At 35.6% G+C, this 23,533-nt stretch overlaps 1 protein-coding gene across 1 annotated transcript; it reads right to left on the bottom strand.

The window, feature by feature from the left end:
• Nucleotides 1-22,004: 22,004 nt before the first annotated feature.
• On the bottom strand, nucleotides 22,005-23,129 carry LOC149240313 (uncharacterized). The gene is made up of 2 exons (XM_089373681.1): nucleotides 22,262-23,129; nucleotides 22,005-22,172 (listed from the first exon to the last, which is right to left on the bottom strand). Exons 1-2 carry the CDS (start codon nucleotides 22,979-22,981, stop codon nucleotides 22,161-22,163), a joined length of 732 nt encoding a protein of 243 aa, XP_089229807.1. The 5' UTR covers nucleotides 22,982-23,129; the 3' UTR covers nucleotides 22,005-22,160.
• Nucleotides 23,130-23,533: the final 404 nt, after the last annotated feature.

Raw genomic sequence — 23,533 nt, 5'->3', positions numbered from 1 at the left:
TTAACTCATGCATGTTAGATCAGAGAAATACCCAGTTAAGATTGGAGTACAGGGACAATATACTATTAGTTTTAAAATCATCTAAATTAAATCGATGGTGCGTGCAATTAGAGGAAGGCCTATGAGGATTGCACAATTCATAATTGAGGAATTTCTCCATTAAATAGAGTCTAATTCCTTGAGGAACAATGCAAGGAATTAGGATCTTTGAGGCTTAAAAATTTCGCTAAGTATTGGCCAAAGACACTTAGTCAGGTAGAGGATAGAAACTACTTGTTTAGGTTGAGCTTAAGGTTGAGCAGAGTATATTTTATTCATCTAGATTCTTTGATTAATGCAATATAAATATGGCAGGGGCTTTTAGCCATGGATTTATCCATACAATCATTGTGTTATGTGTGATTGAATTCTTTCTCTTATATGTTTCGTGATTTCATTGATCATTTATTGTTTCCACCGATGAGTAGAGTAGATTCAAGTGTTTTGTTCTAGAAAATTACACAAGCAGTTTGAATCTACAAAGAAATTCTACATGGTATCAGAGCTATATTTGTAGAAATTTCTATAGAGGATAATGGCAAGGTAGAAAATACTAAATTTGAAGTTGAAATTTCTAATGGAAAAAAACAACTTTGAAATGTGGAAACCTAAAATGAGGGATTTATTAGTGCAACAAGGGTTACAGAAAGGCATTAGATGGAAGGAGGAAGAAACTTGCAAAAATGATTGATGAAGAGTGGAAGGACATGGTTACTACAGCCCTCAGTACAATTGAGTTATGTCTAGTTGATGATGTCTTGTTTAACATCATTGGAGAAGAAACAAAAACAATCTTGTGGACTAAGTTAGAAGGCCTTTATATGACAAATTCCTTGAAGAACCGAACTTACTAGAAGAGGTAATTGTGCAATATGAAAAATGAAAGAAGGTACGAAAATTACAGATATCTTGAATGTGTTTAATACTTTTATTTGCTAATTGGATAGTGTGGATATTAAAATGATGGTGCATATAAGGAAGTTGCATTTTTGTGTTCATTGCTTGAATCGTGGGATCATTTAATTACCTAAATTAAACTAAAACTCTTGAATTTAATTATGTTGTTGGAGCTTTGTTGTATATGAGGAGGAAATCAAGTATTGAAACCTCCACAACAAAAGAAAAGGTAGCTACAGGTTAGTCCAAGGAAAGAGGAGAAAAGTCGAGAGTTACATCCAACCCAAAGTCCAAAAGAAAAAAGATAAAACTCAAACCTTGGTATTATAACAAGACTAGGGGTCTCAAGAAGGATTTTTGGAAGAGACATGAATGCAAGGATGACTCCAAAAAGAGGCAAATCCGATTGAATCAGACTCGAGTGTGATTGATGAAGTTTTTTCTATCAGTAATGTTCCTCGATACTCTGAAGAGTGGTTGTTACATTATGGTGGTTCTCATCATATATGTCCACATAGAAATTGGTTTTCTTCATATGAAGAAGTTGATGGTGGAATTGTTATTATAGGAAATAACGTTTCTTGTAAGATTGATGGGGTGGGAAGTATCAAAATTAAAATGTTTGATGGTATTATAAGAACATTAAAAAGATATGAGACATTTGCCTAAACTAAAGAGAAATTTAATTTATTTGGGAGCTTTGTATTCTAGAGGTCATATGTTTACATGTCAAGTTAGAGAGCATTGAAGGTGTCCAAGGGAGTTTTAGTAGTCATGAAGGCTACTAAGACAATAAATGTTTATAAGTCAGATGGAAGTACTCAGATCAAAGAAGTAGCCATGGCATCTAAGGAGACAAATAAATCCACGCATTTATGGCATCAACGATTGGTTGATATGTGCGATAAAGGGATGCAGGTACCAAAGAACTGCAAATTACTTCCAAATTTGAATTTCTACAAACAATGTATATTTGGAAATCATTGTAGACATAAATTTAAAGAAGACAATCATGTTAGTAAAGGAATTTTTTTATTAAATTCATTATGATGTTTGGGGGTCATCCCCTACTATTTTTTTGTACGATCATCATATTTTGTAACATTTATAAATGATTTCTCTAAAAAAATTGTGTGTTTATGTTTTGAAAAGAAAATTTGATGTGTTTAATACATTTAAACAATCTAGAGTAATGGTAAAAGGAAAAATTGGCAAAACATTCAAATATTTAAAAATGGATAATGAAGGCACGTTCACTTCTTTCTAGTTCAAAGGTATTGCAAATAAAATGGGATCATAAGACACAAAACCACTGCATATCCACCCTAGCAAAATGACATAGCAAAACAACTGAACATGACTCTTCTAAAAAAAGCAAGAAGCATGCTCAACAATACCAATTTGCAACAAGATTTGTGGGTAGAATCAATCATTGTTGCTTGTTATCTTGTAAATTGATCACCATCAACAGTAATAAATTATAAAATTCCTAAAGAGGTATGGACAGATCATTCTGTGATTATTCAAACTTAAAATTTGTTGGTTGTGAACTGTATGTTTTTACTCCTAAGAATCAATGTTCTAAACTAGACCCTAGATCAAAAAAATGTATCTTTGTTGGTTATGATGATGTTGCTAAAGGATATAGATGATGGGATCCTCATACCCATAAAATCATCAACATCAAATATGTGATATTTGATGAATCTCTTCTCATTAAATTAAATACTATAGAAGATGTTTTGAAACAAGAACAAGCAAAGAAACAAGGACCATTAATTCAACAAATTCAGTCAGAAACCCAGCCATTTATAGTCACAAGGAAGTAAGAAGAAGCTTATAATGATAAATAAACCATAGATGCTAAAGATATTTAGGAAAATGTGGAAATTCCATGATCAACACTTAGAAGATCTACATGGGAGAGAAATCTTCTAAAAGGTATACCGATTTTATTTCATCTATTGCTTCGATTATTGATGACATGGATCTTTCTTATTATCAAGAAGCAATAGATGATATCAAAAATGCCAAATGGAAGGTAGCAATGAAAGAAGAAATGGGTGCCTTGGAGAAGAACAAAACTTGGGACTTGTTAGCTTAAAAATAGAAAGGTTCTCAAATGTAAATGGGTCTACAATTTAAAGAAAGGAGTTAATGGTAACGTTGAAAGGTATAAAACCATATTGGCTACAAAAGGTTACTCTTAGATAGAAGGTATAGATTTCCATGGAATATTTTCACTATTTGTTAAGCTTGTAACTACTTGTATTATGTTGGCACTAGTTACTTTGCTTGGTTTAGAGTTAGAGAAATTAGATGTGAAAAAAATATTTCTACATGGAGATTGAATGAAAATATATAAATGGAATAAATAGAAAAAATTGTGGAGCATAAAAAATTATTAGTTTGCAAGCTCAAGAAACCATTGTGTAGCCTAAAGGGCCACCCAGGCAATGGTATAAGAAGTTTGATTCCTTCATTATGAATTGAAACCATACTAGAAGTGGGTATAACCATTGTATGTAATTCAAAAGTTTGAATGGTATATTCATTATCTTAGAGTTATACATTGATGATATGCATGTTGCAAGCAAAAGAATGGACGAGATCGACAAGTTGAAGACTCGGATGGCTAGGACATTTGATATGAAGGGTCTAAGAGCACCAAAACAAATCTTGGGCATTGAAATACAAAAGACATGAAAAATGGCAACCTTGGGTTTTCACAGAAATGTATCCTGAGAAATTACTTGTAAAATTTGGGATGAATAATGTGAAACCTATAAATATCCCTTTGCGGCTTCCCGTTTTAAGCTTTCTCCAAGTTTATTTCCCATTAGTAAGGAAGTAAAATATTATATTTCTTATATATCTTATATATCTTATTCTAATGCAGTAGGAAGTTTGATGTATGAAACATGCAATGGGTATTATGAGCAGGTACTTGGCAAATCCAGGAAAAGAACATTGGCATGTAGTGAAATGGGTGCTTTGGTATCTTAGAGGCACTAGTGATCATGGCATCACCTTTAATGGTTGTAATGACTATATATGTGGCTATATTGATTAATATTATGCAGATGATTTAGAGAAGGGGTCTAATTTGAGTTATGTTTTCACTCTTGCAGAGATATTTATCAGTGTCACCTTATCGACCACAAAGGTAGAGTACATTGTTGTCTCACATGCTTGCAAAGAGGAAATTTGGCTGAGGGGTTTTCTAGGTGAATTTAGAAGAATGCATAACAACTTAACTATATTATATGATAGTCAAAGTGTTATACATTTGGCTACAAATCCATTTTATCATGGTAATACTAAGCATATTAATATAAACTACCTTCCACACTCAAGAAAATTGTGCAAACATGTTTACAAAAAACAATATTGTTAGAGAAGATATGATGGTGTTTGACTTCTCTTGGCTTAAAGAAGAGGTGATTGAAGGACTTTGGCAAGGTCAAGGTATCAAGAAATTGTTTTCAAGGTGGAGATTGTTAGAGTATGACAATAATTTAATTAAAAGAAAGTGAAAAAGATGAATTTACCTAAGTAAAATTTGTTATGGCTACTCTAATGGTATTGGTTTACAAAACAAGATGATAATTATCAAAACTATTGTAATGATGCCTACTTTATTTATGAAACCTAAGGGATCGAGGAGGTTGGTAAGCCTAATTGTAAAAATATTCTCCTAATAATTATACCCTTCCCTTGTCTATGGAGGTATCCTTGACAAATCATCTAGGTTTCACAACGTAAAATATATGCATATTATTTATATCAGTCATAATTTCTCTATGCATATTTAATGGATCTACAAAGTACATGATTTGGTGGCCATGATTTTCTATATCTATGCATTGGTATGCCTGCTTTAGGAAATGAGTTATTTTGATTTGGTTTCTTTTTGGAGGTGATATTTTTGTCTATTGTTTGGTGAACTCTTCTTGGTTCCACTTAACATGTCCTCCTCGATTAAACCCACTTGACAAGATTAATATTCAAGAGTAATCATACTTAAGAATTACTTATTTTGTGGTTGATTAGAGTAGACAAACTCAACAATAAACATAAATGCATATATATAGTTTATTAATAAATTGAAGGATGATTACAATGAATGAGGGCTCATGCTTAAATATAACCCAAGATCCATTTACATGAGGGGCATGATCTTTGATAGTACCCCTTAGTCTTAAAATGGAGTTAATTAAGTTAGAATAATTGTATACATAACATTGCCTCCCTCTCAAAAGAATGCTTTGTCCTCAAAGCATGCATAACAATGGGTGTCGTTGATGAAATTATTTTGTCTCCCAAGAAGCTTCTTCTTCTAGTAATTTCTTCCACTCGATCAGGTATTCCTTAATTGCTCGAGATCGCAACTTCCTTTCCCTCGTGGTAACAATTCATTTTGGTTCTAAGATGAACTTGCCTTCATCATCTAATATTATAAGCATTGTCTATGATGATTAGTATTGGCCCACTGCCCTTTTAAGACAAGATACATGGAAAACGTTGTGAACTCGACTATTACCCAAAAGGCTTAATTTGTATGTTACTTGGCTGATATTTTTAATATAATATGGTCCATAAAACTTTGGTGCCAATTTGTTTTTTCTTTTTTACTTTAGGGATAATTGCTTGTAAGGTTGAAGTTTAACAAATACCCATTCTCAACCTTCAAATTTTGTCTATGTTCTGTGTTGGTCGGCTTACTGCTTCATGCAATATGTTATTTTAATGTTTGAAAGACTTTTTGGGTTTCTTCTAACTGCTCCTTAATTGTTGTAACTTTTGTCTCGGGAATGGCCAAGTCCTTCCATTTAGGAGGTTCATATCTATATACATCTTGAAATTGGGTCATCTTTGTGGAAGTGTGATAAGTTGAATTTTATCACCATTCAGTGAGATGTAACCACTGAGCCCACTTATTTTGTTTGTCTGTTGCATAGCAACGAAGGTAAGCTTATAAGCACATATTAACAGTTTATGTTTGACCGTCTGTTTGAGGATGATATGCATAACTCATGTTGAGGTATGTCCCAATATGTTTGAAAAGATCCTTTCAAAAATTCCCTTTAAACTCTATCACTAACAATGACTTTAGGAAATCCATGTAATTTGTAGACATTCTTGCAAAATATCTCGACGATCTCTTTTGTTGAATCTAATTTCTTCATTCCTATGAAGTGTGCATACTTTGTGAGTTTGCCTAGTACTACAAGAATTTTATCTTTCTCGTCTGACATGGGTAATCCTTCAATAAAATCCATTGATATTTCTTCCCATTTTTGGGTTGGGATATTTAAGGGGTGGAGCAGACCTTGGGTCATAATTTTCTCACCTTTATTACGCAAACATTGATTTTTGCTACATTTTTTTTAATATCATTATTCATATCCTTCCAGAAGAATGATTGATGTGCATTATAGTAGGTTTTAAAGAAACCTACATGTCTGGTTGGCAGCGAATCATGGTTCACTTTGAGAACCTTGACTTTAAATTTGGAATTTGGACTTAGGTAAATCCTTCCCTTGTACCATAAAATATCATTTTTTCATTCAAATTTTGAAATATGATGAGGGTTATTGATTATAGCACTTGTTTCTCGATCTTTTGCATACTCACTTCGGATTTCATTAAGCCAATTTGGGATTATAGCTAAGACTACAAACAAGGATGTTTCTTCATATTTTTTGGAGAGAGCATTTGCCACCACATTGCCCTTTCCCACGCAACAATTTTTTCAATCCATTTTTGTTGTTCTTCAGAGAGTGTTTTCTGTTGGAGGAGGTATGAGAGACTATTATGGTATGTTCGTATGGAGAACTTACTTCCCAAAAGATATTGTCTCCACTTGGCTAGTTCGTGCATAATCACAAGAATTTATTTGTTGCTTGTAGACTTAAGACATTCCCTCTTATTGAGCTTCCTGTTTCGAAAGCTATTGAATGACAATCTTGCATTAATATTGCTACTATACCAAAAACTGAAGCATCACATTTGATTATAAATGGTTTTGAAAAATCAAGAGTTACTAATACATGTGCTTTAGACATAAAAAATTAAGTCTTCGAAACACTTGTCTATTTCCTCATCCCAACAAAATGAATTTTCTTTAGAAGGTTTGTCAGAGAAGTAGTTACATGGGAATATTATTTAATAAACCTTCGATAGTGTCCAGTTAACCCTAAGAAACCCCTTAACTTGGATATGTTCATTGGTTTGGGCCACTCTCTTATAGCCTTGATTTTACTAGGATCTACTTTTACTCTTTCCTTGGATATTATATGTCTGAGATACTCTACTTCCTCTTTCCTGAAAGTGCACTTGGATTTCTTGGCATAAAATTGATGCTCTTCTAATACAGTGAGAACTTGCTCTAAATGTTGTAGATGCTCCTTCCATGTTTTACTATAAATTAGAATATCATCAAAGAACACTAACACAAACTTCCTTAGATATTGATAGAATGTCTCATTCATGGTGGCTTGGAATGTTCTTGGAGCATTAGTTAGACCAAAAGGCATTACCTTAAACTCATAGTGACCTTCATGTGTACGGAACACAATTTTTGCTATGTCTTCCAACCTTATCCTTATTTGGTAGTACCCTGATCTCAAATCTAATTTTGAGAAGTATGTAGCTCTATGTAGTTCATCCAACATTTCATCGATAAACAAAATTGGAAACTTGTTCTTAATCATTATCTTGTTTAGCTCTCGGTAATCTACGCATAACATAAACGATCCATCTTTTTTTTGAACTAATACAACTAGAGCAGCATATGGACTTCTAATTTTTGTGATAATGTCACATTTTAAAAGATTTTGGACTAAACTCTCAATTTTGGTTTTTTGATGATGTGGATATTGATATGGTTTGATGTTGATGGGATTTGATCTTGATTTGACTTTGATTCTATGTTTGATTTCTCTTTTAGGAGGCAATTTCATTGGAAGGTCTTGGAAAACCTTCTCATGCTTTTGAATTAGTTCTTGAACTACAGAGGACTCTTCGTTAATCATTTTCATCGTTTTCATTTCTAATTGATTCTTAGGTGGCTGGAACCCATATCACTTGTATTTGTACCCTTTCCATTTAAATTTTATAAATTGCTTTTGATGATTGGCAAAGTAAGTGCCTCGGATTTGTAGCCATTGAAACCCTAGGACCACATCAACTCCTCCTAATGCTACAATGTAGAATGGAGATTCTAGATTCTAGATTTCCCTTCTTTTTCAATTTTTTTACCGTTAGCTACCATAACCTTCATGTTGGGCATAGGAAATGTGAAAATGTTGATCATTTTCGCCATAGTTGATTCTAAAAATTTGTGGGTGCTATCAGTATCAATTAGAACCACTACATTTTTTTTTATATGACCTTTTAACTTTAATGTATGGGCATGTGATATACTTGGCACACGGATAATGACATTTGCATAATGTTCTCACTATCTAGTTTTGGAGAAAATTGTGGAGAATCTTCGATTTCTTCTACCTCTGATTCTTCATTGTCTAAATCATTAGTGGTTTCACACTTATACAAGTTCTTGGTTTCTTTTCCCTTAGCACATATATGTTTAGGGTCATATTTTTCACCACAGCGTTTACACTTGCCTTCTTTCATTCTTTGAATTTCCAAGTTAGTCTTTTCTCCTTCACGGAGATGTGGTGGAACATATCTTGTGTTATCTGTGTTCACAATTTGGGGAAATCTTCATCTCGAATATACTCTTTCAACTTTTGACCATTGCATCTTTTCGTGCTTCTTTTCAAGAATTTTTTCCTTTTGTCTTGCCATTGTTATAGAAGTGATGTCATCAAGCTCAAGCTCAACTTAGAGATGGGGTTTAAGTCCCAAGATGTATGAATAAATGAGACAAGTTTCTGATAGTTTAGGTACTCGTGTAGCTAAAGTTTCCCATTCTCGGGTGTATTCGTCCACATCTTTTTGTTGCAGTCTGGTGATTGTTGAGAACAACTCGTCTTACTTGACACCTTCAAACCTCTTAAAGAATGCATTTTTGAATTTCTTCCAACTAATAGCAAGTGTCGTCTTCTTCCACAACATATACTAATTATATGCTTCTCCTTCCATTGCATGGATGCATGCCTAATCTTTTCGTCATCATTATCAATACCGTAAGTCTTGAAATATTCTTCTGCTTTATTGGACCATGCAACACTGCACTTATCATTACCATCAAATTTGGAGAGCTCAAGTTTTCCTCTTCGTTGATATGTAGCAACTGCTGGAGTGAAAAAGGGATACTGATTCATGAGCTGCGTATTTGAGTATTGGTTCCATAGCCGCATATTTTGAAAATTCGTGTTACTATTTTGTTGATGGGGTATGGACGATGCTTTTGGAGAATCATGTGAGTCTGACGAGTTTGATGTATTCGAAGAATTGAGATGTTGAGTAGCTTCAATATTTTGGGGTATTTGATCGGGTGTAATCTTCAATTTGTCACAAATACTAGTCAACATCACCATTACTTGATTATGATTTAGATCCACCTTATTTGAAAGGATTGCATGATCCTTTTTAAATTCGTTACAGTTCTGCTCGAGCTAACTCTCTATTGTCTTTGTTATATCTTGGAGTTCCTCGATTTTTTCGCCATGTCTGGTCACCTTAATCTCAAGATCTATCAATATTTTATTAAAATTGGCCATTGACATTGATGAAGACATTGATCGGGTATGAGGTGGAATATACATATCCAACGTAACATTTTTTCTTAATTTGACCTAATTTTTTAATTTATTTTTTAAAATTATATATATATATATAGATATAGATATTTTAAATAATATATATCTACATATATTAATTTATATGACTTAAAATTATACAATATGGTGTGTAACTATAAAGTTATAATTTATTGAAGTCTTCCCTACAAAATGAATTAAATCACACCACAGAAAATTTAAATGTTAATATATATAATATAGCATATCACTGATAGTTATATACTTAATCGAGATAAAAGGCAACAACTTAGTTTGAACCCGAAGCTCCGCAACTAATAACCTTTCAACGTTGGTTTTTGACCTGCGCTTTGAATTGAAGGTGATTGTGAATGGGAATTGGTTGAGTGGTGTCGGGTTGATAAGATACAACAGAATGGTTAGAATAGACATGGGCTGGGGCACGGCGTGGGGTTGTGGGCAGATGAAAGTCGTGTTGGCAGAGTGGTGGTAGTAGACTGTGTAGGAGTGACAAGAAGCAAACAGGGAAGACGAGGGTGTTTCAAGCAGGAAGGAAAGACAAAAGATGACAAGTAGGATGATCAAAGGGATTGAGATGGACGGTGGTAATGTAAATGCGATGGAAATGTAAGCGGCGACACAAGTGGGGGTTACGGTTTGATGGCTACAAAGAAACAAGGTGGCTAAAGATTCAATGGCGTTAGTGGTTGGCAGCATCTACAGAGAATGGTGGTGGGTGGAAGGAATATAAACCAAACACAAAAGTTTGTGTGTTTGCAAGCATCGATTACTCTAATACCAGATCGAGTAGACAAACTCAACAACACATATATATATTGAAGGATGACTACAATGAATGAGGGCTCACACTTAAATATAGCCCAAAAGCCATTTACAAGACATTTGCACTATAGTTAATAATAATTATTTCAAAGGTGAAAGCCTTCATGTTGTAATATTATTTTTTACACAATCTACACCTATGTCACTTGAAATTCTCAATCTAGAAAAAAAAATGGTTCACTTTTCTTTATCGAAGGACCAACCTATTAATTCCAATCAAAGAAAATGGTTTTTGGGGGAAGCGAATAGAGATAGGAAGCTTTTTAAGCATAAAATTTAGTTCATAGAGTCAATCCATAACCAAATGAAGATCCATAGTGCACCCTTGGTTCAATTTTTGGGAAATGGAATTAACGTTAAAGTGACTCAAAATTCTAGGTGGGGAAATCACAATATCATCTATATTATGTTGGCATGTGGTATTCCAATATGTGTGGCTTAGTGCTAAAAGTGGTGAGAAATGTTCTCATAATCAATTGTTAGATGTGAAGTTCAATATGTTTATCGTTCTTAGAAATCCAAGGGTAAATTCAAGAACTCATCCTTTATAACACCATCCACTTCAACAATTTTAATCATGGGAGTTGATATTAAGAGACATTTACAATTTTATTCATGGGAGTTGATATTAAGAGACATTTACAATTGCATTGTGTTTATAGTTAAAATTTAGTCAAATTGTCAATCCTACAACATTTAAATTGGGTTTTATTCGTTCATTGGGAGTTCATGAATTTGTTCTTTTCACTTGTTTGTTGGAAGAAAGGATTAAACCAGTTAAGCTAAAATAAGATCTAAAAGAAAGTAAACACTCTTTTCTAGCACATTGAAATACAAAGTAAACATCTAGGTTGCAGGGGATTGTGTGTGGATAGGTGCAAATATGGCAAATGAGAATCATTAAATGGGTTTCATATGCAAGTTGAAACCTTGCTATAGCATGATCATTGCCCTCTCTACTCTATATTAAATAAATCAAAAAGTGCACTTAGAAAAAGCATCTTCTTATAAGATGAGCCTACCGAGTGAAGGCATTGAACTTGAAGAAATTGTGGAGGAAACGGTGGTAAGAATAACATTATTGTTATCTTCAACAATATCTTGGTTGCATTGGGGACTAAACTTTTAATTATTGTTTCATTGGATGCATAAGTGGAAGGTAATAAGCCTTTTCCATTGTGTTCCTCTCTCACTTCTTTTAGCCATTGTTCTAGACTAATGGAAGGCCCCACTATTTCACTAGAAGTTTTTATTAAAATGGAGTTGAACCCCTATATAACTTCCATTCCAATACTAACTACATAATTTATAATAATTCTTTTGCTAACCCTTGAACCCTTAGCACCACTTTATATCACAATATTTTCTCAAAAGAAGCATTGATACTATTGCTTGACATGATTATGCAGTGGAAATGGAAAAATTAAAAATAAGAGAGGAGACAATAATGTCTACTAAGAAAATGCACTGCTAAGGGAAAAAACTCAAACATCATATATATATATATATATATATATATATATATATATATATATATATATATATATATATATATATATATATATATATATATATTGTGAAGAGAATTCCTTATTGAGAAGGCAAGGACTAAACATGATCTAATTAATAATGCAGTTGTTTGTTGTCTTATCAGGGAAACTTATCTATGAAAGTCTCAACCTTTTATAGTTTATCAAATTTCTATATTCAAAGTTATCTTCAGTCATTTGGGTGTGGGGACATTACATATCCATTTTAGATCACATCTTCGCATTGAGAAGCTTTTTAGTCTTCAAAATCTTACAAAAAACCAATCTAGATCAATGTGCCTTCTTTCTACTTCTTTGGAACATGGCTTTGACTTTGGCTAATGGGTCTAGCTATTGGATCGAATTCTAACCATACATTACACTCTGATTTTTGGCTTGCTTGTTCATGCAATGAAAAAATTTGCTCATTGATTCTTAGTTTTGAGCAATCTCCAGATTTGAACTCTATAATTAATAGCCATTCCCATCTCTTTCAAACTTGGATATGGCTAATCTTGGTAATCAATGAAACCAAGTAAAATGTTGATCTTGTTGTTTAGCATGACCCAAACAAGCTATGCCATCAAGTAAAAATTCCATAAAAGGTCACATGACTACTTTCGTGCCTACTTTCTTTGCTACAACCAATTACATCTTAGCATGGAATCTCTAGGAACGTGTCAATTGAATGACAGTGTTGTATACCCCTACATGGTGCTTGTAGGTGACTTTATAACTAGTAATCTAGTTTATATATTGGCGAGTCATTCTTCAGCTAGCTCGCAATAAAAGAAATGTCAACCCATCTCTGAAATCCTTCTCTGCTCTCTCATACTTCCATTGAACAACTACTTGCTTCATTGGTGAGGCTGACCTCCTCTGCTACTACAGCTCCTTGGATAGCTTCTACTCCTTGGGATGGAGATGCAAGGAATTCTTTATCATCTTTACTCCCCTCTTCACACTCTCTTCTTAGTTGTGTGGTTTCTAAGGTGAAGCTTTAATGAAGTCATTAACACTATGCTTCCCAATGACTACTCAATTTGTAGTGGTGGAAAAAATTATTGCTGTCAGGCCAGGCAGTAACTCTCCAAAGGCAAAAAAACTGATTTGTCTATTATTCCATAGGTAGGCTATTGTTATATACAATAGGAGTGATTGTTCAGTTCATCTCCCGATGACTGTTCACATTCCTAATTTATTTATTTATTTACAAATTCCCCCAATCATGAAGATTAGGTGTCAACGTTCCCCCCGTTAATATGAAGGGATGTTGGTGAGTCCAAGCATCATTCTGAATCGTTCAAGCTTTTCCTTTCCAAGTGCTTTTGTGAAGATGTCTGCAATTTGCTCATTTGTGGAACAATGATGGAGATGGATTGTTTTGGCCTCAACATGATGTCGAATCAGATGATATTTAGTATTGATATGCTTTGTTCGATCATGGAACTTTGGGTTCTTGGCCAATTTTATTGCAGAGGTGTTATCAATCATGAGTGGAGTTGATTGTACTTGTTTTACCTGCAAATCTTCAAGAATTTTCCTGAGCCACACAATTTCTTTCGTTGCTTCAGCTGCTGCCACGTATTCTGCTTTTGTTGTGGAATCTGCTGGAACTGATTGTTTGCGTGATCTCCAGGAGACAACTCCTGATCCAAGACTCATAGCATATCCTAAAGTAGATACCCCAGTTTCTTTGTCTCCATCGAAGTCTGAATCAGAGTATCCAATCAAGCTGAAGTCGTCCACCTGTGTATACTTGATTCCAAGGTCTTGAGTTCCCTTCAAGTACCTTAGAACTCTTTTTGCAGCAGACCAATGTCCCTCACAAGGCTTTTGCATGAACCTGGAGAGGATTCCAACAGTAAATGAAATGTCTGGTCTGGTAGTAGTGAGGTAGATGAGACTTCCTACAAGCTGTCTATACTTTGTTGCATCCTCAAATTCCTTTCCTTCAACAGATGTGAGCTTTAAGTTTTGTTCCATTGGAGTAGAAAGAGGATTGCACTCTGTCATGCCAAATCTGTTTAACAAATCTCCAATGTATTTCTTTTGAGAAAGAAATATGGATTTTGGATGTTGGGTTACTTCAATGCCAAGATAATAATGAACATAGCCCAAATCAGTCATTTCAAAACTTTTCCCCAATTCCTTCTTTATGGATGCAATGTAACTTTCATTGTTCCCTGTCATTAAAACATCATCTACATATACCACAAGATACACAACTGTTTTGCCAACTTTCTTGACAAATAAAGTTGCATCATCAAGATCAAAATGATTGAAGTTGAGTTTCAGAAGATGCTCAGTTAGTTTTTCATACCAGGCTCGCGGTGCTTGTTTGAGGCCATACAAGGATTTCACAAGTTTGCATACTTTATGTTCATGTCCTTTCACAGCAAATCCTTCAAGCTAGGACATAAAAACATTCTCTTTTAGATCTCCATTCAAGAAGGCAGTTTTTACATCCATTTGATGGACTTTCCAACCATTCTGAGCTGCTAGTGCAAAGAGTGTCCGGATGGTGGCCCATTTTGCTGTGGGGGCAAAAGTTTCCTCATAATCGACCCCTTCCTTCTGTGCAAAATCTTTTGCCACAAGCCTAGCTTTGTGCTTGTCAAGTGAGCCATCAGCTTTGTACTTGTTCTTGTATACCCACTTGCAGCCAATTGGTTTGGTTCCAAATGGAGGATCAACCAGCTTCCAAGTGTCGTTCTTTATGAGGGCATCATACTCCTTTTGCATCGCTTCTTTCCATTCATTATGAGAAGCAGCTTCTTTGAAGGAAGTTGGTTCAAAATCTGTAGACAAGTTCAATTCACAATCATAAGTAACATCCATATCAACAGGTGAATTAGAGTCATCTACATCACCTCCATTTTGTCGGTTTGAATTTCTGGTTCCTGTTTTTCCAATTTCATCAAGATGAACACTTTCAAGTGTCTTTGTCAGCCACTTTGGGGGACCTTTCTGAGATGGTCCAGGCTGCTCTGTTGATTGAGTTGGGAATGAATCAAGATTGAGTCTCCCAATTCTATCAATTACATCACTTAAAAGATCATCCGTTGTTGGAGTTTCATGCAGGGGAGATTGTTCTTCAGAAGAAGATTCCACATGTTGATCTAGTATAGGAATCCCCCCTTCAAGATGTGGAATCTGATTATCAAACTCTTGAAATGATTTCGTTTTTGCGAATCTATCCAAGCGATCAAGTTGTCGCTCAACAACATTGTCAGATTTGGATGATTCAAGAAAAATTACATCTCTAGATACAACAAATTTTTTATTTACTTCATCATAGAGGCGGTATGCTTTGGAGGTGTTTGAATACCCCAGGAAGATACACTTACGACTTCTAGCACCAAGTTTGTTTCTATGTACCTTTGGTATCAAAGCATAACAGGTGGAACCAAAGATCCTGAGATGTTTTACCGAAGGAACATGTCCATACCACAATTCATAAGGAGTCTTGTTTCTTATAGCATTAGATGGACATCTATTCTTTATATATGCAGCACATAGAACAACATCAGCCCAAAACATTATCTTTACATTTTTGAAGAAAAGCATGGATCGTACCATATTCAAGATTGTTCTATTCATTCTTTCAGCTACACCATTCTGTTGGGGATTATAAGGCACAGTTGTTTGATGTTTGATCCCATGTTGGCGAAGATAGTTTTCAAATTCATTTGATGTATATTCTTTTCCATTATCAGTGCGAATAGACCCAATATGAGATTGTGCATCATTTTCAATCCATTTATGAAAATTCTTGAATGTTTGAAAGGCATCAGATTTGTTCTTCAATAAATAAACCCAACACATTCTGGTGTAATCATCAATAAATGTCATGATATATTTATTTCCATTTGCAGAAGGAACAGGCATTGGACCATATAAATCTGAATAAATGAGTTCAAGCTTCCTATGTGCTCTTGAATGTGAATCATGAAAAGACTATTTGCTATGCTTTCCTAGAATGCAAGCATCACATTGCTTATGTTTCCTAGGAATTGTAGGCAAACCAGCAACACCATTTTTCTTCAATAAGCGGAGACTGTCATAGTTTAAATGTCCAAATCTAGCATGCCATAATAAACTTGATGGAAGTGTACCTTCTTCATGATGAGAGATATATGAGAAATGTTGTGCATGAGCAGAGGTTCCTTGCAGTTTGAGAAGCCTTCCTTCTTCTATTCCCCTCATGACAAGTGAGTGGTCAGATGCTTTTCTTACCTCAAGCTTGCCATCAAACATATGAATGGAGTGACCTTGCTGGCGGATGTGGACCAAGGACAGCAAGTTTCTCTTGAGCTGTGGGAGATATAGAACATGATCCAGAAGAAAGTCTGGAAGACCAGGCAGTGTAAGCCTGATTGTGCCAAGCCCTGATGGCTTGATTTTTGACTGATCTGCAAAGTATACTGCTCCATCAACATTGTCAGTGAAATCTTCAAAAAAATCTTTTCTATGAGTCATATGACAGGTTGCTCCTGAATCAAGCAACCAATCATTTTTCGAAGAAGCAAGTGAAGCATTAAACAAATCTTCATTTACTCCAATGTTACATTGTGCCTCAATATAGTGAGCGGATTCAGGTGCTTTACCTTTGTCTGTATCATCAGTTTTACCTTTCTGCTGGTTTCTTTTCTGCTCAATTTTGTCCCATGGTAGCTTGCATGTAGAAGCATCATGTGATCCATTTCGTTTGCAGTGAATGCAATGCAGATCTGCCTTTTCTCCTTGAGAATGTCTGCCCCCCCTGCCTCTGAAGTATCTTCCTCTTCCTCTTCGTCCACCTCTTCCTCTTGTAGAATCTTGAGCAGGATGCTTTTCTTTATGAGCAAGGCACACAGTCTCTTCAGAAGATTCAGGGACTGTCTTCTTTCCAAAGGCTTTCTCTCTTTCAGCAAACTTTTTCACAAGAGAGTCAAAGGTTATATCTTTAAGATTTCCATTTGCTTGTAAAGACTCAAGATAATTGGAGTAAGTAGGATAGAGTGCCTTGAGAAAAGCAATAAGAGGGATATCCAGCTCAACCTTAGTGGATTTGATATCATGCATTATGGATTTTACTTCAGATGCAAGAGCAAGAGGATCATTATTTTCAGTTCAAGAGTGAAGAGTTTAATCATGAGCTGAACAACTTCAAGTGCAGAATGTGAGTCATAGAGTTCTTTCAGCTTTTGTAAAGCTTCAAAGGCAGTTGAATATGATGAAATATGGCGACTTACTTCTTCATTTACAGATGTTGCGATTAATGCATAGGCTTTGTTGTTCTTGTTTTCCCAAATGACAAGCTCTTTGTCTGATGTAGGCTACACTGGGTCTTTGTCTTCTTCTCCGACACACACTCCTTTCCACAACTCATTGAAGATGAGGGTGTGTTTTATCATCCGGGACCATTCAGGATAGTTCTCCTTGCCAGTGAGAACTATTCCTACCATAGAGATGATTGAATGCATTCTGTAAAAAAAATACTTCTGCTGATAAAAAAACTTCTGTTGATAAAAAACTTCTGCTGATAAAAAAACTTCTGCTGATATACAGTGAAATTGCACTCAAAAAGGCATTCTCAAAGGATTTCAAATCTCTTCCTTACGCTACAACTTTATGCACTATATTTTCTTCAAATCCCTCTAATGTTAGATAAAAGCATCCAGAATAATACCAGATGTTCATCCATACATTCACTCATAACTTCAATACTTACAAGATTATCTGAATACTTATTACAATGATGCAAACTCGGTTTCACCTTATAAATTTCTGGGACAAAACATAGACACTAATCTTTGACTTTGAATCATGATACCATAAAACAAAACTAGCACTTTCAAAATGGAGCACCCAAAGTGCACCCTACAACCTTCTTTCTCCCAGACATGGCTACGATTGTCCTGTGAAAACTGCAAGTCGCTTGGTTGAAGACAGCCGCTCGTCTTTTCTCTCTCTCCGATTCTGCAAAGCCTCCGAAAGAACCTACGCTCTAAGTCTTCCACTTTCAGCCAAAGAACACCCAACCGGAGTATGATCTTACCCGGATGTGGATGAAGACCCACGTTGAAGAAGCGCCTTCCCACTGGGTAAGGCTGAGAGCCACAATATAATTAGTGTGAGCAAACCACAATATATGGAAAGATTGTCGTTTCCACGGTTTATGCACATTAATACAGTCCACGGTTTATGCACATTGAAATACTTTTAATACAGTCCACGGTTTATGCATATTGAAATACTTTTAATACAGTCCACGGTTTATGCATATTGAAATACTTTTAATACAGTCCACGGTTTATGCACATTGAAATACCATCGCTCTCATCCGCTTCAAATCTTCACGCAGCTACAACTCGTTCCATAGATCACGACCACGGTTTATGCACATTGAAATACCATCGCCTGGACGAGAACGGGATATACACGGGCCAATTCACAACCTTTGCTTTCTCCGACTTTGTACGAGCACTGGGGGAATCCTCATTCAGAGTGGCAAAAAAATGTTTGTCACAACAGTGAGGTATTTTGCAAAGAAACCGAAGCTCACGGCCCTCTTACCGTTACCGGCACCAACGCAGGCAGAGCAGCGCTATGTCAGGACAGAGGCAGAGCAGCGCTATGTCAGGACAGAGGCAGTGGCAGCGCTCAGGACAAAGGCAGTGCTCAGGACAGAGGCAGTGGCAGAGATGAAGGGAGTTACAACTATTTTTAGAACTGATTCTGATACCATGTCAGGCCAGGCAGTAACTCTCCAAAGGCAGAAAAAACTGATTCGTCTATTATTCCATAGGTAGGCTATTGTTATATACAATAGGAGTGATTGTTCAGTTCATCTCCCGATGACTGTTCACATTCCTAATTTATTTATTTATTTACAAATTCCCCCAATCATGAAGATTAGGTGTCAACAATTGCCTTCTCCAGTAGAATCCTATTCATGCTTTTTTAACTCTATTTTGATTAAATACAAACGTCATTTGCATTAATGAATTAGATGAATCCTGACCATCGATCTCAAGTGAGGTGAGATCTAATGTCAACTGATTATCACTTTGGAGATTAGGGTTATGGATTCAGTCAACAACTCAATCTTATAAAAACTTATAAAAACTAGGCTAGGTAAAATAGGAAGACACACAAGAGACATTAATAACTTGAGACACAAAGGACTATGACTTAAGGAGATCTTAGCAAGGGTGAAGGAGGACTTTCATCTAGAGAGTAGCTCAAGGGAGGAGAGTGCAAGCAGATTGCAACAAAACAAGAGGAGGATAACCCAACAGCTAGACAACAGGTTTTTTTTACGGACAGTTTGCCCAGTTTTGCTATAGCTTGTAATTTTCTCAGCAGACACATTAATTCTCAGGTTAGGAAAGCGCTTCTAAGTTTTGATCTTATTTAATAAGAAGCTGATCTTAAGGGTAGAAATTTGTTTGCATGTGTAAAATTGATGTCTACTTGCTTCTGCTGATTTGTATTTTATTAACTGTTAAAGTCCCAAATGTGCAATTTATTTAATAATCTGCAGTTTAATTTAGTTTACCGAAAGGAATTTACTATGAAATATTTTGTCTGTTTGTTGGGCTTAAGAAAATTCAACAGATGTTCTCTTCATAAGGTGAAGTAGAGTCATCAAATGGCAGGTGAAAATAATTATCATCCCAGAAATGACAAATTTCCATATACCAGTCATCACAATCATCATCTAAATCCAATAAAATATGGTCATAGAGTAAACCTGGCCGGTCTCTTTCATCAACATTAGCATTGGCATTTTTTTTAGGTCCATTAGGTTTTGAGAATAAAAAATTTCATGGCTATAACATAGAGGATATTGATCGAAAGCACAACATATAATATACCAAACCAAACCTATGAAAATCCTCTATCCAGCGGTGTTGATCTGATGGCAATCTGAGAAACCTGTCACAAGATATCAGCTCCGCGGTCTATACAGTTGTCATGAAAAAGCCCTGAAATATCTGATTTCATATCAGTGATATCTTGACCTCCCGAACTCCAATTGAGATGATTCTTTTCTTTTGAAATTAGAAGTTTTTCTGAGAGGAACTCAGATATCAATTGTTTTTGCCAAATTTTACACCAAAGCTATAGAAATTGATCGAAGTGTCGCAGCCATCTTTTCTTTTGTTCCTCTGAAAACCTGTAAAATAGAAAAAAAATCTACCCCGTTTGTGACCCAAAAAAGTGCTCTGATACAAACTGCTAAGCACCTAAACATCTATTATTATTCTCATTAGGTACCTCCACTAGTTACTCCATATTATCCTCCTAAGTACACTACAAAACAAATCAAAAAGGGAAGAGCACAGTTTGAATCTATGTCATTCTAACACATACACAGGTAACGCAGACATGTTATCAATGAAAGCATTAAAGATGCAGGAAGGCAAGACGAAAAGCAAAAAAGTGGAGGGACATGCATATCACTCTCTATATGTTCCTAAAAAACAGATTCGAATGGAGAGCTGTGGTGGATATAGATGGATTATTTTCAGTTTCTTCAGATTCTATTATATGTATTGTATGTTTCTTCAGATTCCATTATATGTTTTTAAATGTTGAATTTCATCATTAACTTTCATACCATTCAGAAAAACGGTCCTAAAGATCAACCAAGTGATGAGGGACAAAAGGTAGCAAATTTGAACTAGTTATAAGAATGGTTGCTAACTCCTTACCAAGTTTTTCAAATCCAAGGCTGCTGATTCTGATCCATTTGGCTTCTAGAATGCTTCTTGCCAACATCCCAAGGGGCAAAGCAATTATGCAACAGATCCTCTTAGATGTGCACACCTTACTGTAGATGTTGTACTGAAAACTCAAAATTATATAAAGAAAACAACAAGAAAGCATTTACAAATAGTTTAAACCCTATAAAACCAAACATATAAATAGTTCCCATCCCTCCTCTGTCTAGGGAGTCACCTGGTCTGCCTCTTTCCCTAGAGGTAAGGTTCCATCCAAAACAAGTGGCTATTTGGAAGGCACGTGTAACAAAATGTTGACAGACTTCCTATGAATGTAGGACGAAGGACAAGTGAGCAGCCAACCACATTGGGACGACGGAATGTGCCAATGATTTTTTGCCTCCTCAATCATGCATCAGAAGTTGTGTTTTAGAGTAGTGGCTAGGGTTCTGCTTTACAAGAGGCGTGATTGGAATGCATTCCATTATCACTAGGAATGGTCTTTGATACCACTAGCAGTAGTAAAAGTCATTACCACACAATTTTTTCCTAAGCAAAGAAACAGATACCATTAACAAAGCACAGACAGAAAGTGTGCATACTAGTGTCCAATTTTTGGCTTGGATTTGAAATGTGTTAATTCCAGATTAGTCTCAGATATAGCTGATCTGGAAATAATCAAATCACGCTACTGTAGAAACACATACAAATTTAAGGTCCCTACATTTGGGATTTGAATATTTCCTTTTACAAGTTATCCATGATTCAAACAGTCAGAATTTCACATCTATCCCATCACATTTTAAAGAGAGAGAGCAATGCATGATCATCGCAAAGCTACTAGCAAAAAACAAATTATCTGGTGATGAGAGTTTTTTCATCTTTCAAAAACCTGTTTACCTGATGCATTCTCTGTGATTGTATTACAACTGAGTACCCTTCAATTACAGTCACAACTGAGCATCCTTCAATAGTGCATGTTGATTGTGATTGTGGTGTGACAAAAAACTGGCCAAAACAAGATCCCAGACCGGAACTGACTGTGTCGTGATTATCTTCTATATATACTACTTCCCACTCATTACTCATGTGGGCTATAGGGATCACGGCAGTGGATCATAACAGACTGATGATCCCTTGGTGAATGTTCTCAAACCTCTTTCAATCAACCAGAGCAACGCAATACAATCTAACCCTGACCAAAACAGAAACCCGAATTTCTAGTCTTTTAGAGGGCAGGCTTGCCACTGTAAATTTCAAGTAACTTTTTGGCATGAGGACTGCACTGGACATATTTTTCGAGGAACTTACGCTTACTTAAAGCAAGCGCACTAAGGAGACTAGGAGGACGCTTGGAAGGTTGCATTGCACTGAGAGCACTCAACACCTTGTGGCGGGGCTTCATCCTACGCTCCAAGCTGTAACAAGACACAAACAGAGGATATGAAAAAATAAACTTTGCAGGAAGCCCTGCAGTATGCATAAAAAAGTCCATGTTCTTTTGCACCTTATCCATGGAAGCTTTTAATATAAGTGGGTGCCTCCTAACAAGCTCCTTGATATCATCTTCAAGGAGGCCAAAACTTGTCAACTGCTTCAATTTCTTTTCCCAAAATTCAGGCCCGTTTCGTTTAGGTAGAATATAAGGTGCCAATCTGAAAATACTTGAGACATTAGCCTCTGATCCAAACAGGTTTTGAAGATACTGGATATTGGGACGCAGAGTTTTCTCGAGATTCGCGTTAAGAAATCTGGATCCATTAGATATGGCATTTCCCAAGTCTTGTGCAGAAAGGCCCAATGTTTTCATTAACTCAATCTTGGGTTTCAACTGCCGATCAGCATTGAGAAAAAGAATAGCTGGGTTTCTGGTAATAGTCTTCGTTACCTGGTGCTCTGTGAATCCGGAATCTCTCAGTAACTGTAGCGCTTGTTGGGCTGTATGAGCTGACCTCGCCGCAACCAAGGATGGCCTTGCTTTAAGGATAGTTGAGAGCTCAGACTGACACAAACCACATTCGTTGAGTAAGAATTCTGAAACGGGGCATGTGTTATCGGCTTCAGGGTAGCTTGTGGACTTGTCTTTATCAGCGATAGTTGTAGAAAATCGTGATAATTTTAACAAAATAATCCGGAGAAATGGTGAAGATGGTGCTGCAACAGCTGCCGCCAGGGAGTGACGCTGAGATCCCAAAGATGAAGCCAGGTACTGGGCGAACATGGTCATTGCTGAAGATATGAAGTTAGGGATTTCTCCAATATGATCCCATAACAAATCGCTTCAAGGAGGATTGGTGTGATTCGTATAGAGATAAACATGTTTGTTTATTATATGAAAGGGAAGGGGTTTAGGGCACGAAAGATATAAGTTACATATGAAAGGTAGGGTATTGGGAAAGCAAAAGGAATTTAAGCTTGAAGCATTCGTCTCTTTCAACAATTTTTTTATCATTTTAATATTAGGATGAGGATATGAATTTCAACTCTGAAGCATCATTAAGTTTTTATAATTCTAATACGGTTTTTAATTATTTTAATATTAACATTGATAATAAAAAATGCTAATAATGTTTTAAATAAAATATCATATTATATTGCATTATGTAAACAAGATTACATAAAGAATATCAATATAAGGGATTATCTAAGTTGTAAAGGTTACTAAAGCCATGGAACATAGCAAGTTTGTGAGAAGTTATCAATCACTTCGTTGAGTATACAAGTAACAACAAAAACATCAACCACCTAGGACAACAACAACAATAATCATTATAAACAA

This window comes from Pinus tabuliformis, chromosome 8 (assembly GCF_031772625.1).
Source record: "Pinus tabuliformis cultivar Carrire ecotype Pingquan chromosome 8, CPIR1, whole genome shotgun sequence".
NCBI classification, from domain to species: domain Eukaryota; kingdom Viridiplantae; phylum Streptophyta; class Pinopsida; order Pinales; family Pinaceae; genus Pinus; species Pinus tabuliformis.
Note: the sequence above shows the minus strand (reverse complement) of the source record. Positions and strands in the feature narration are given on the sequence as shown.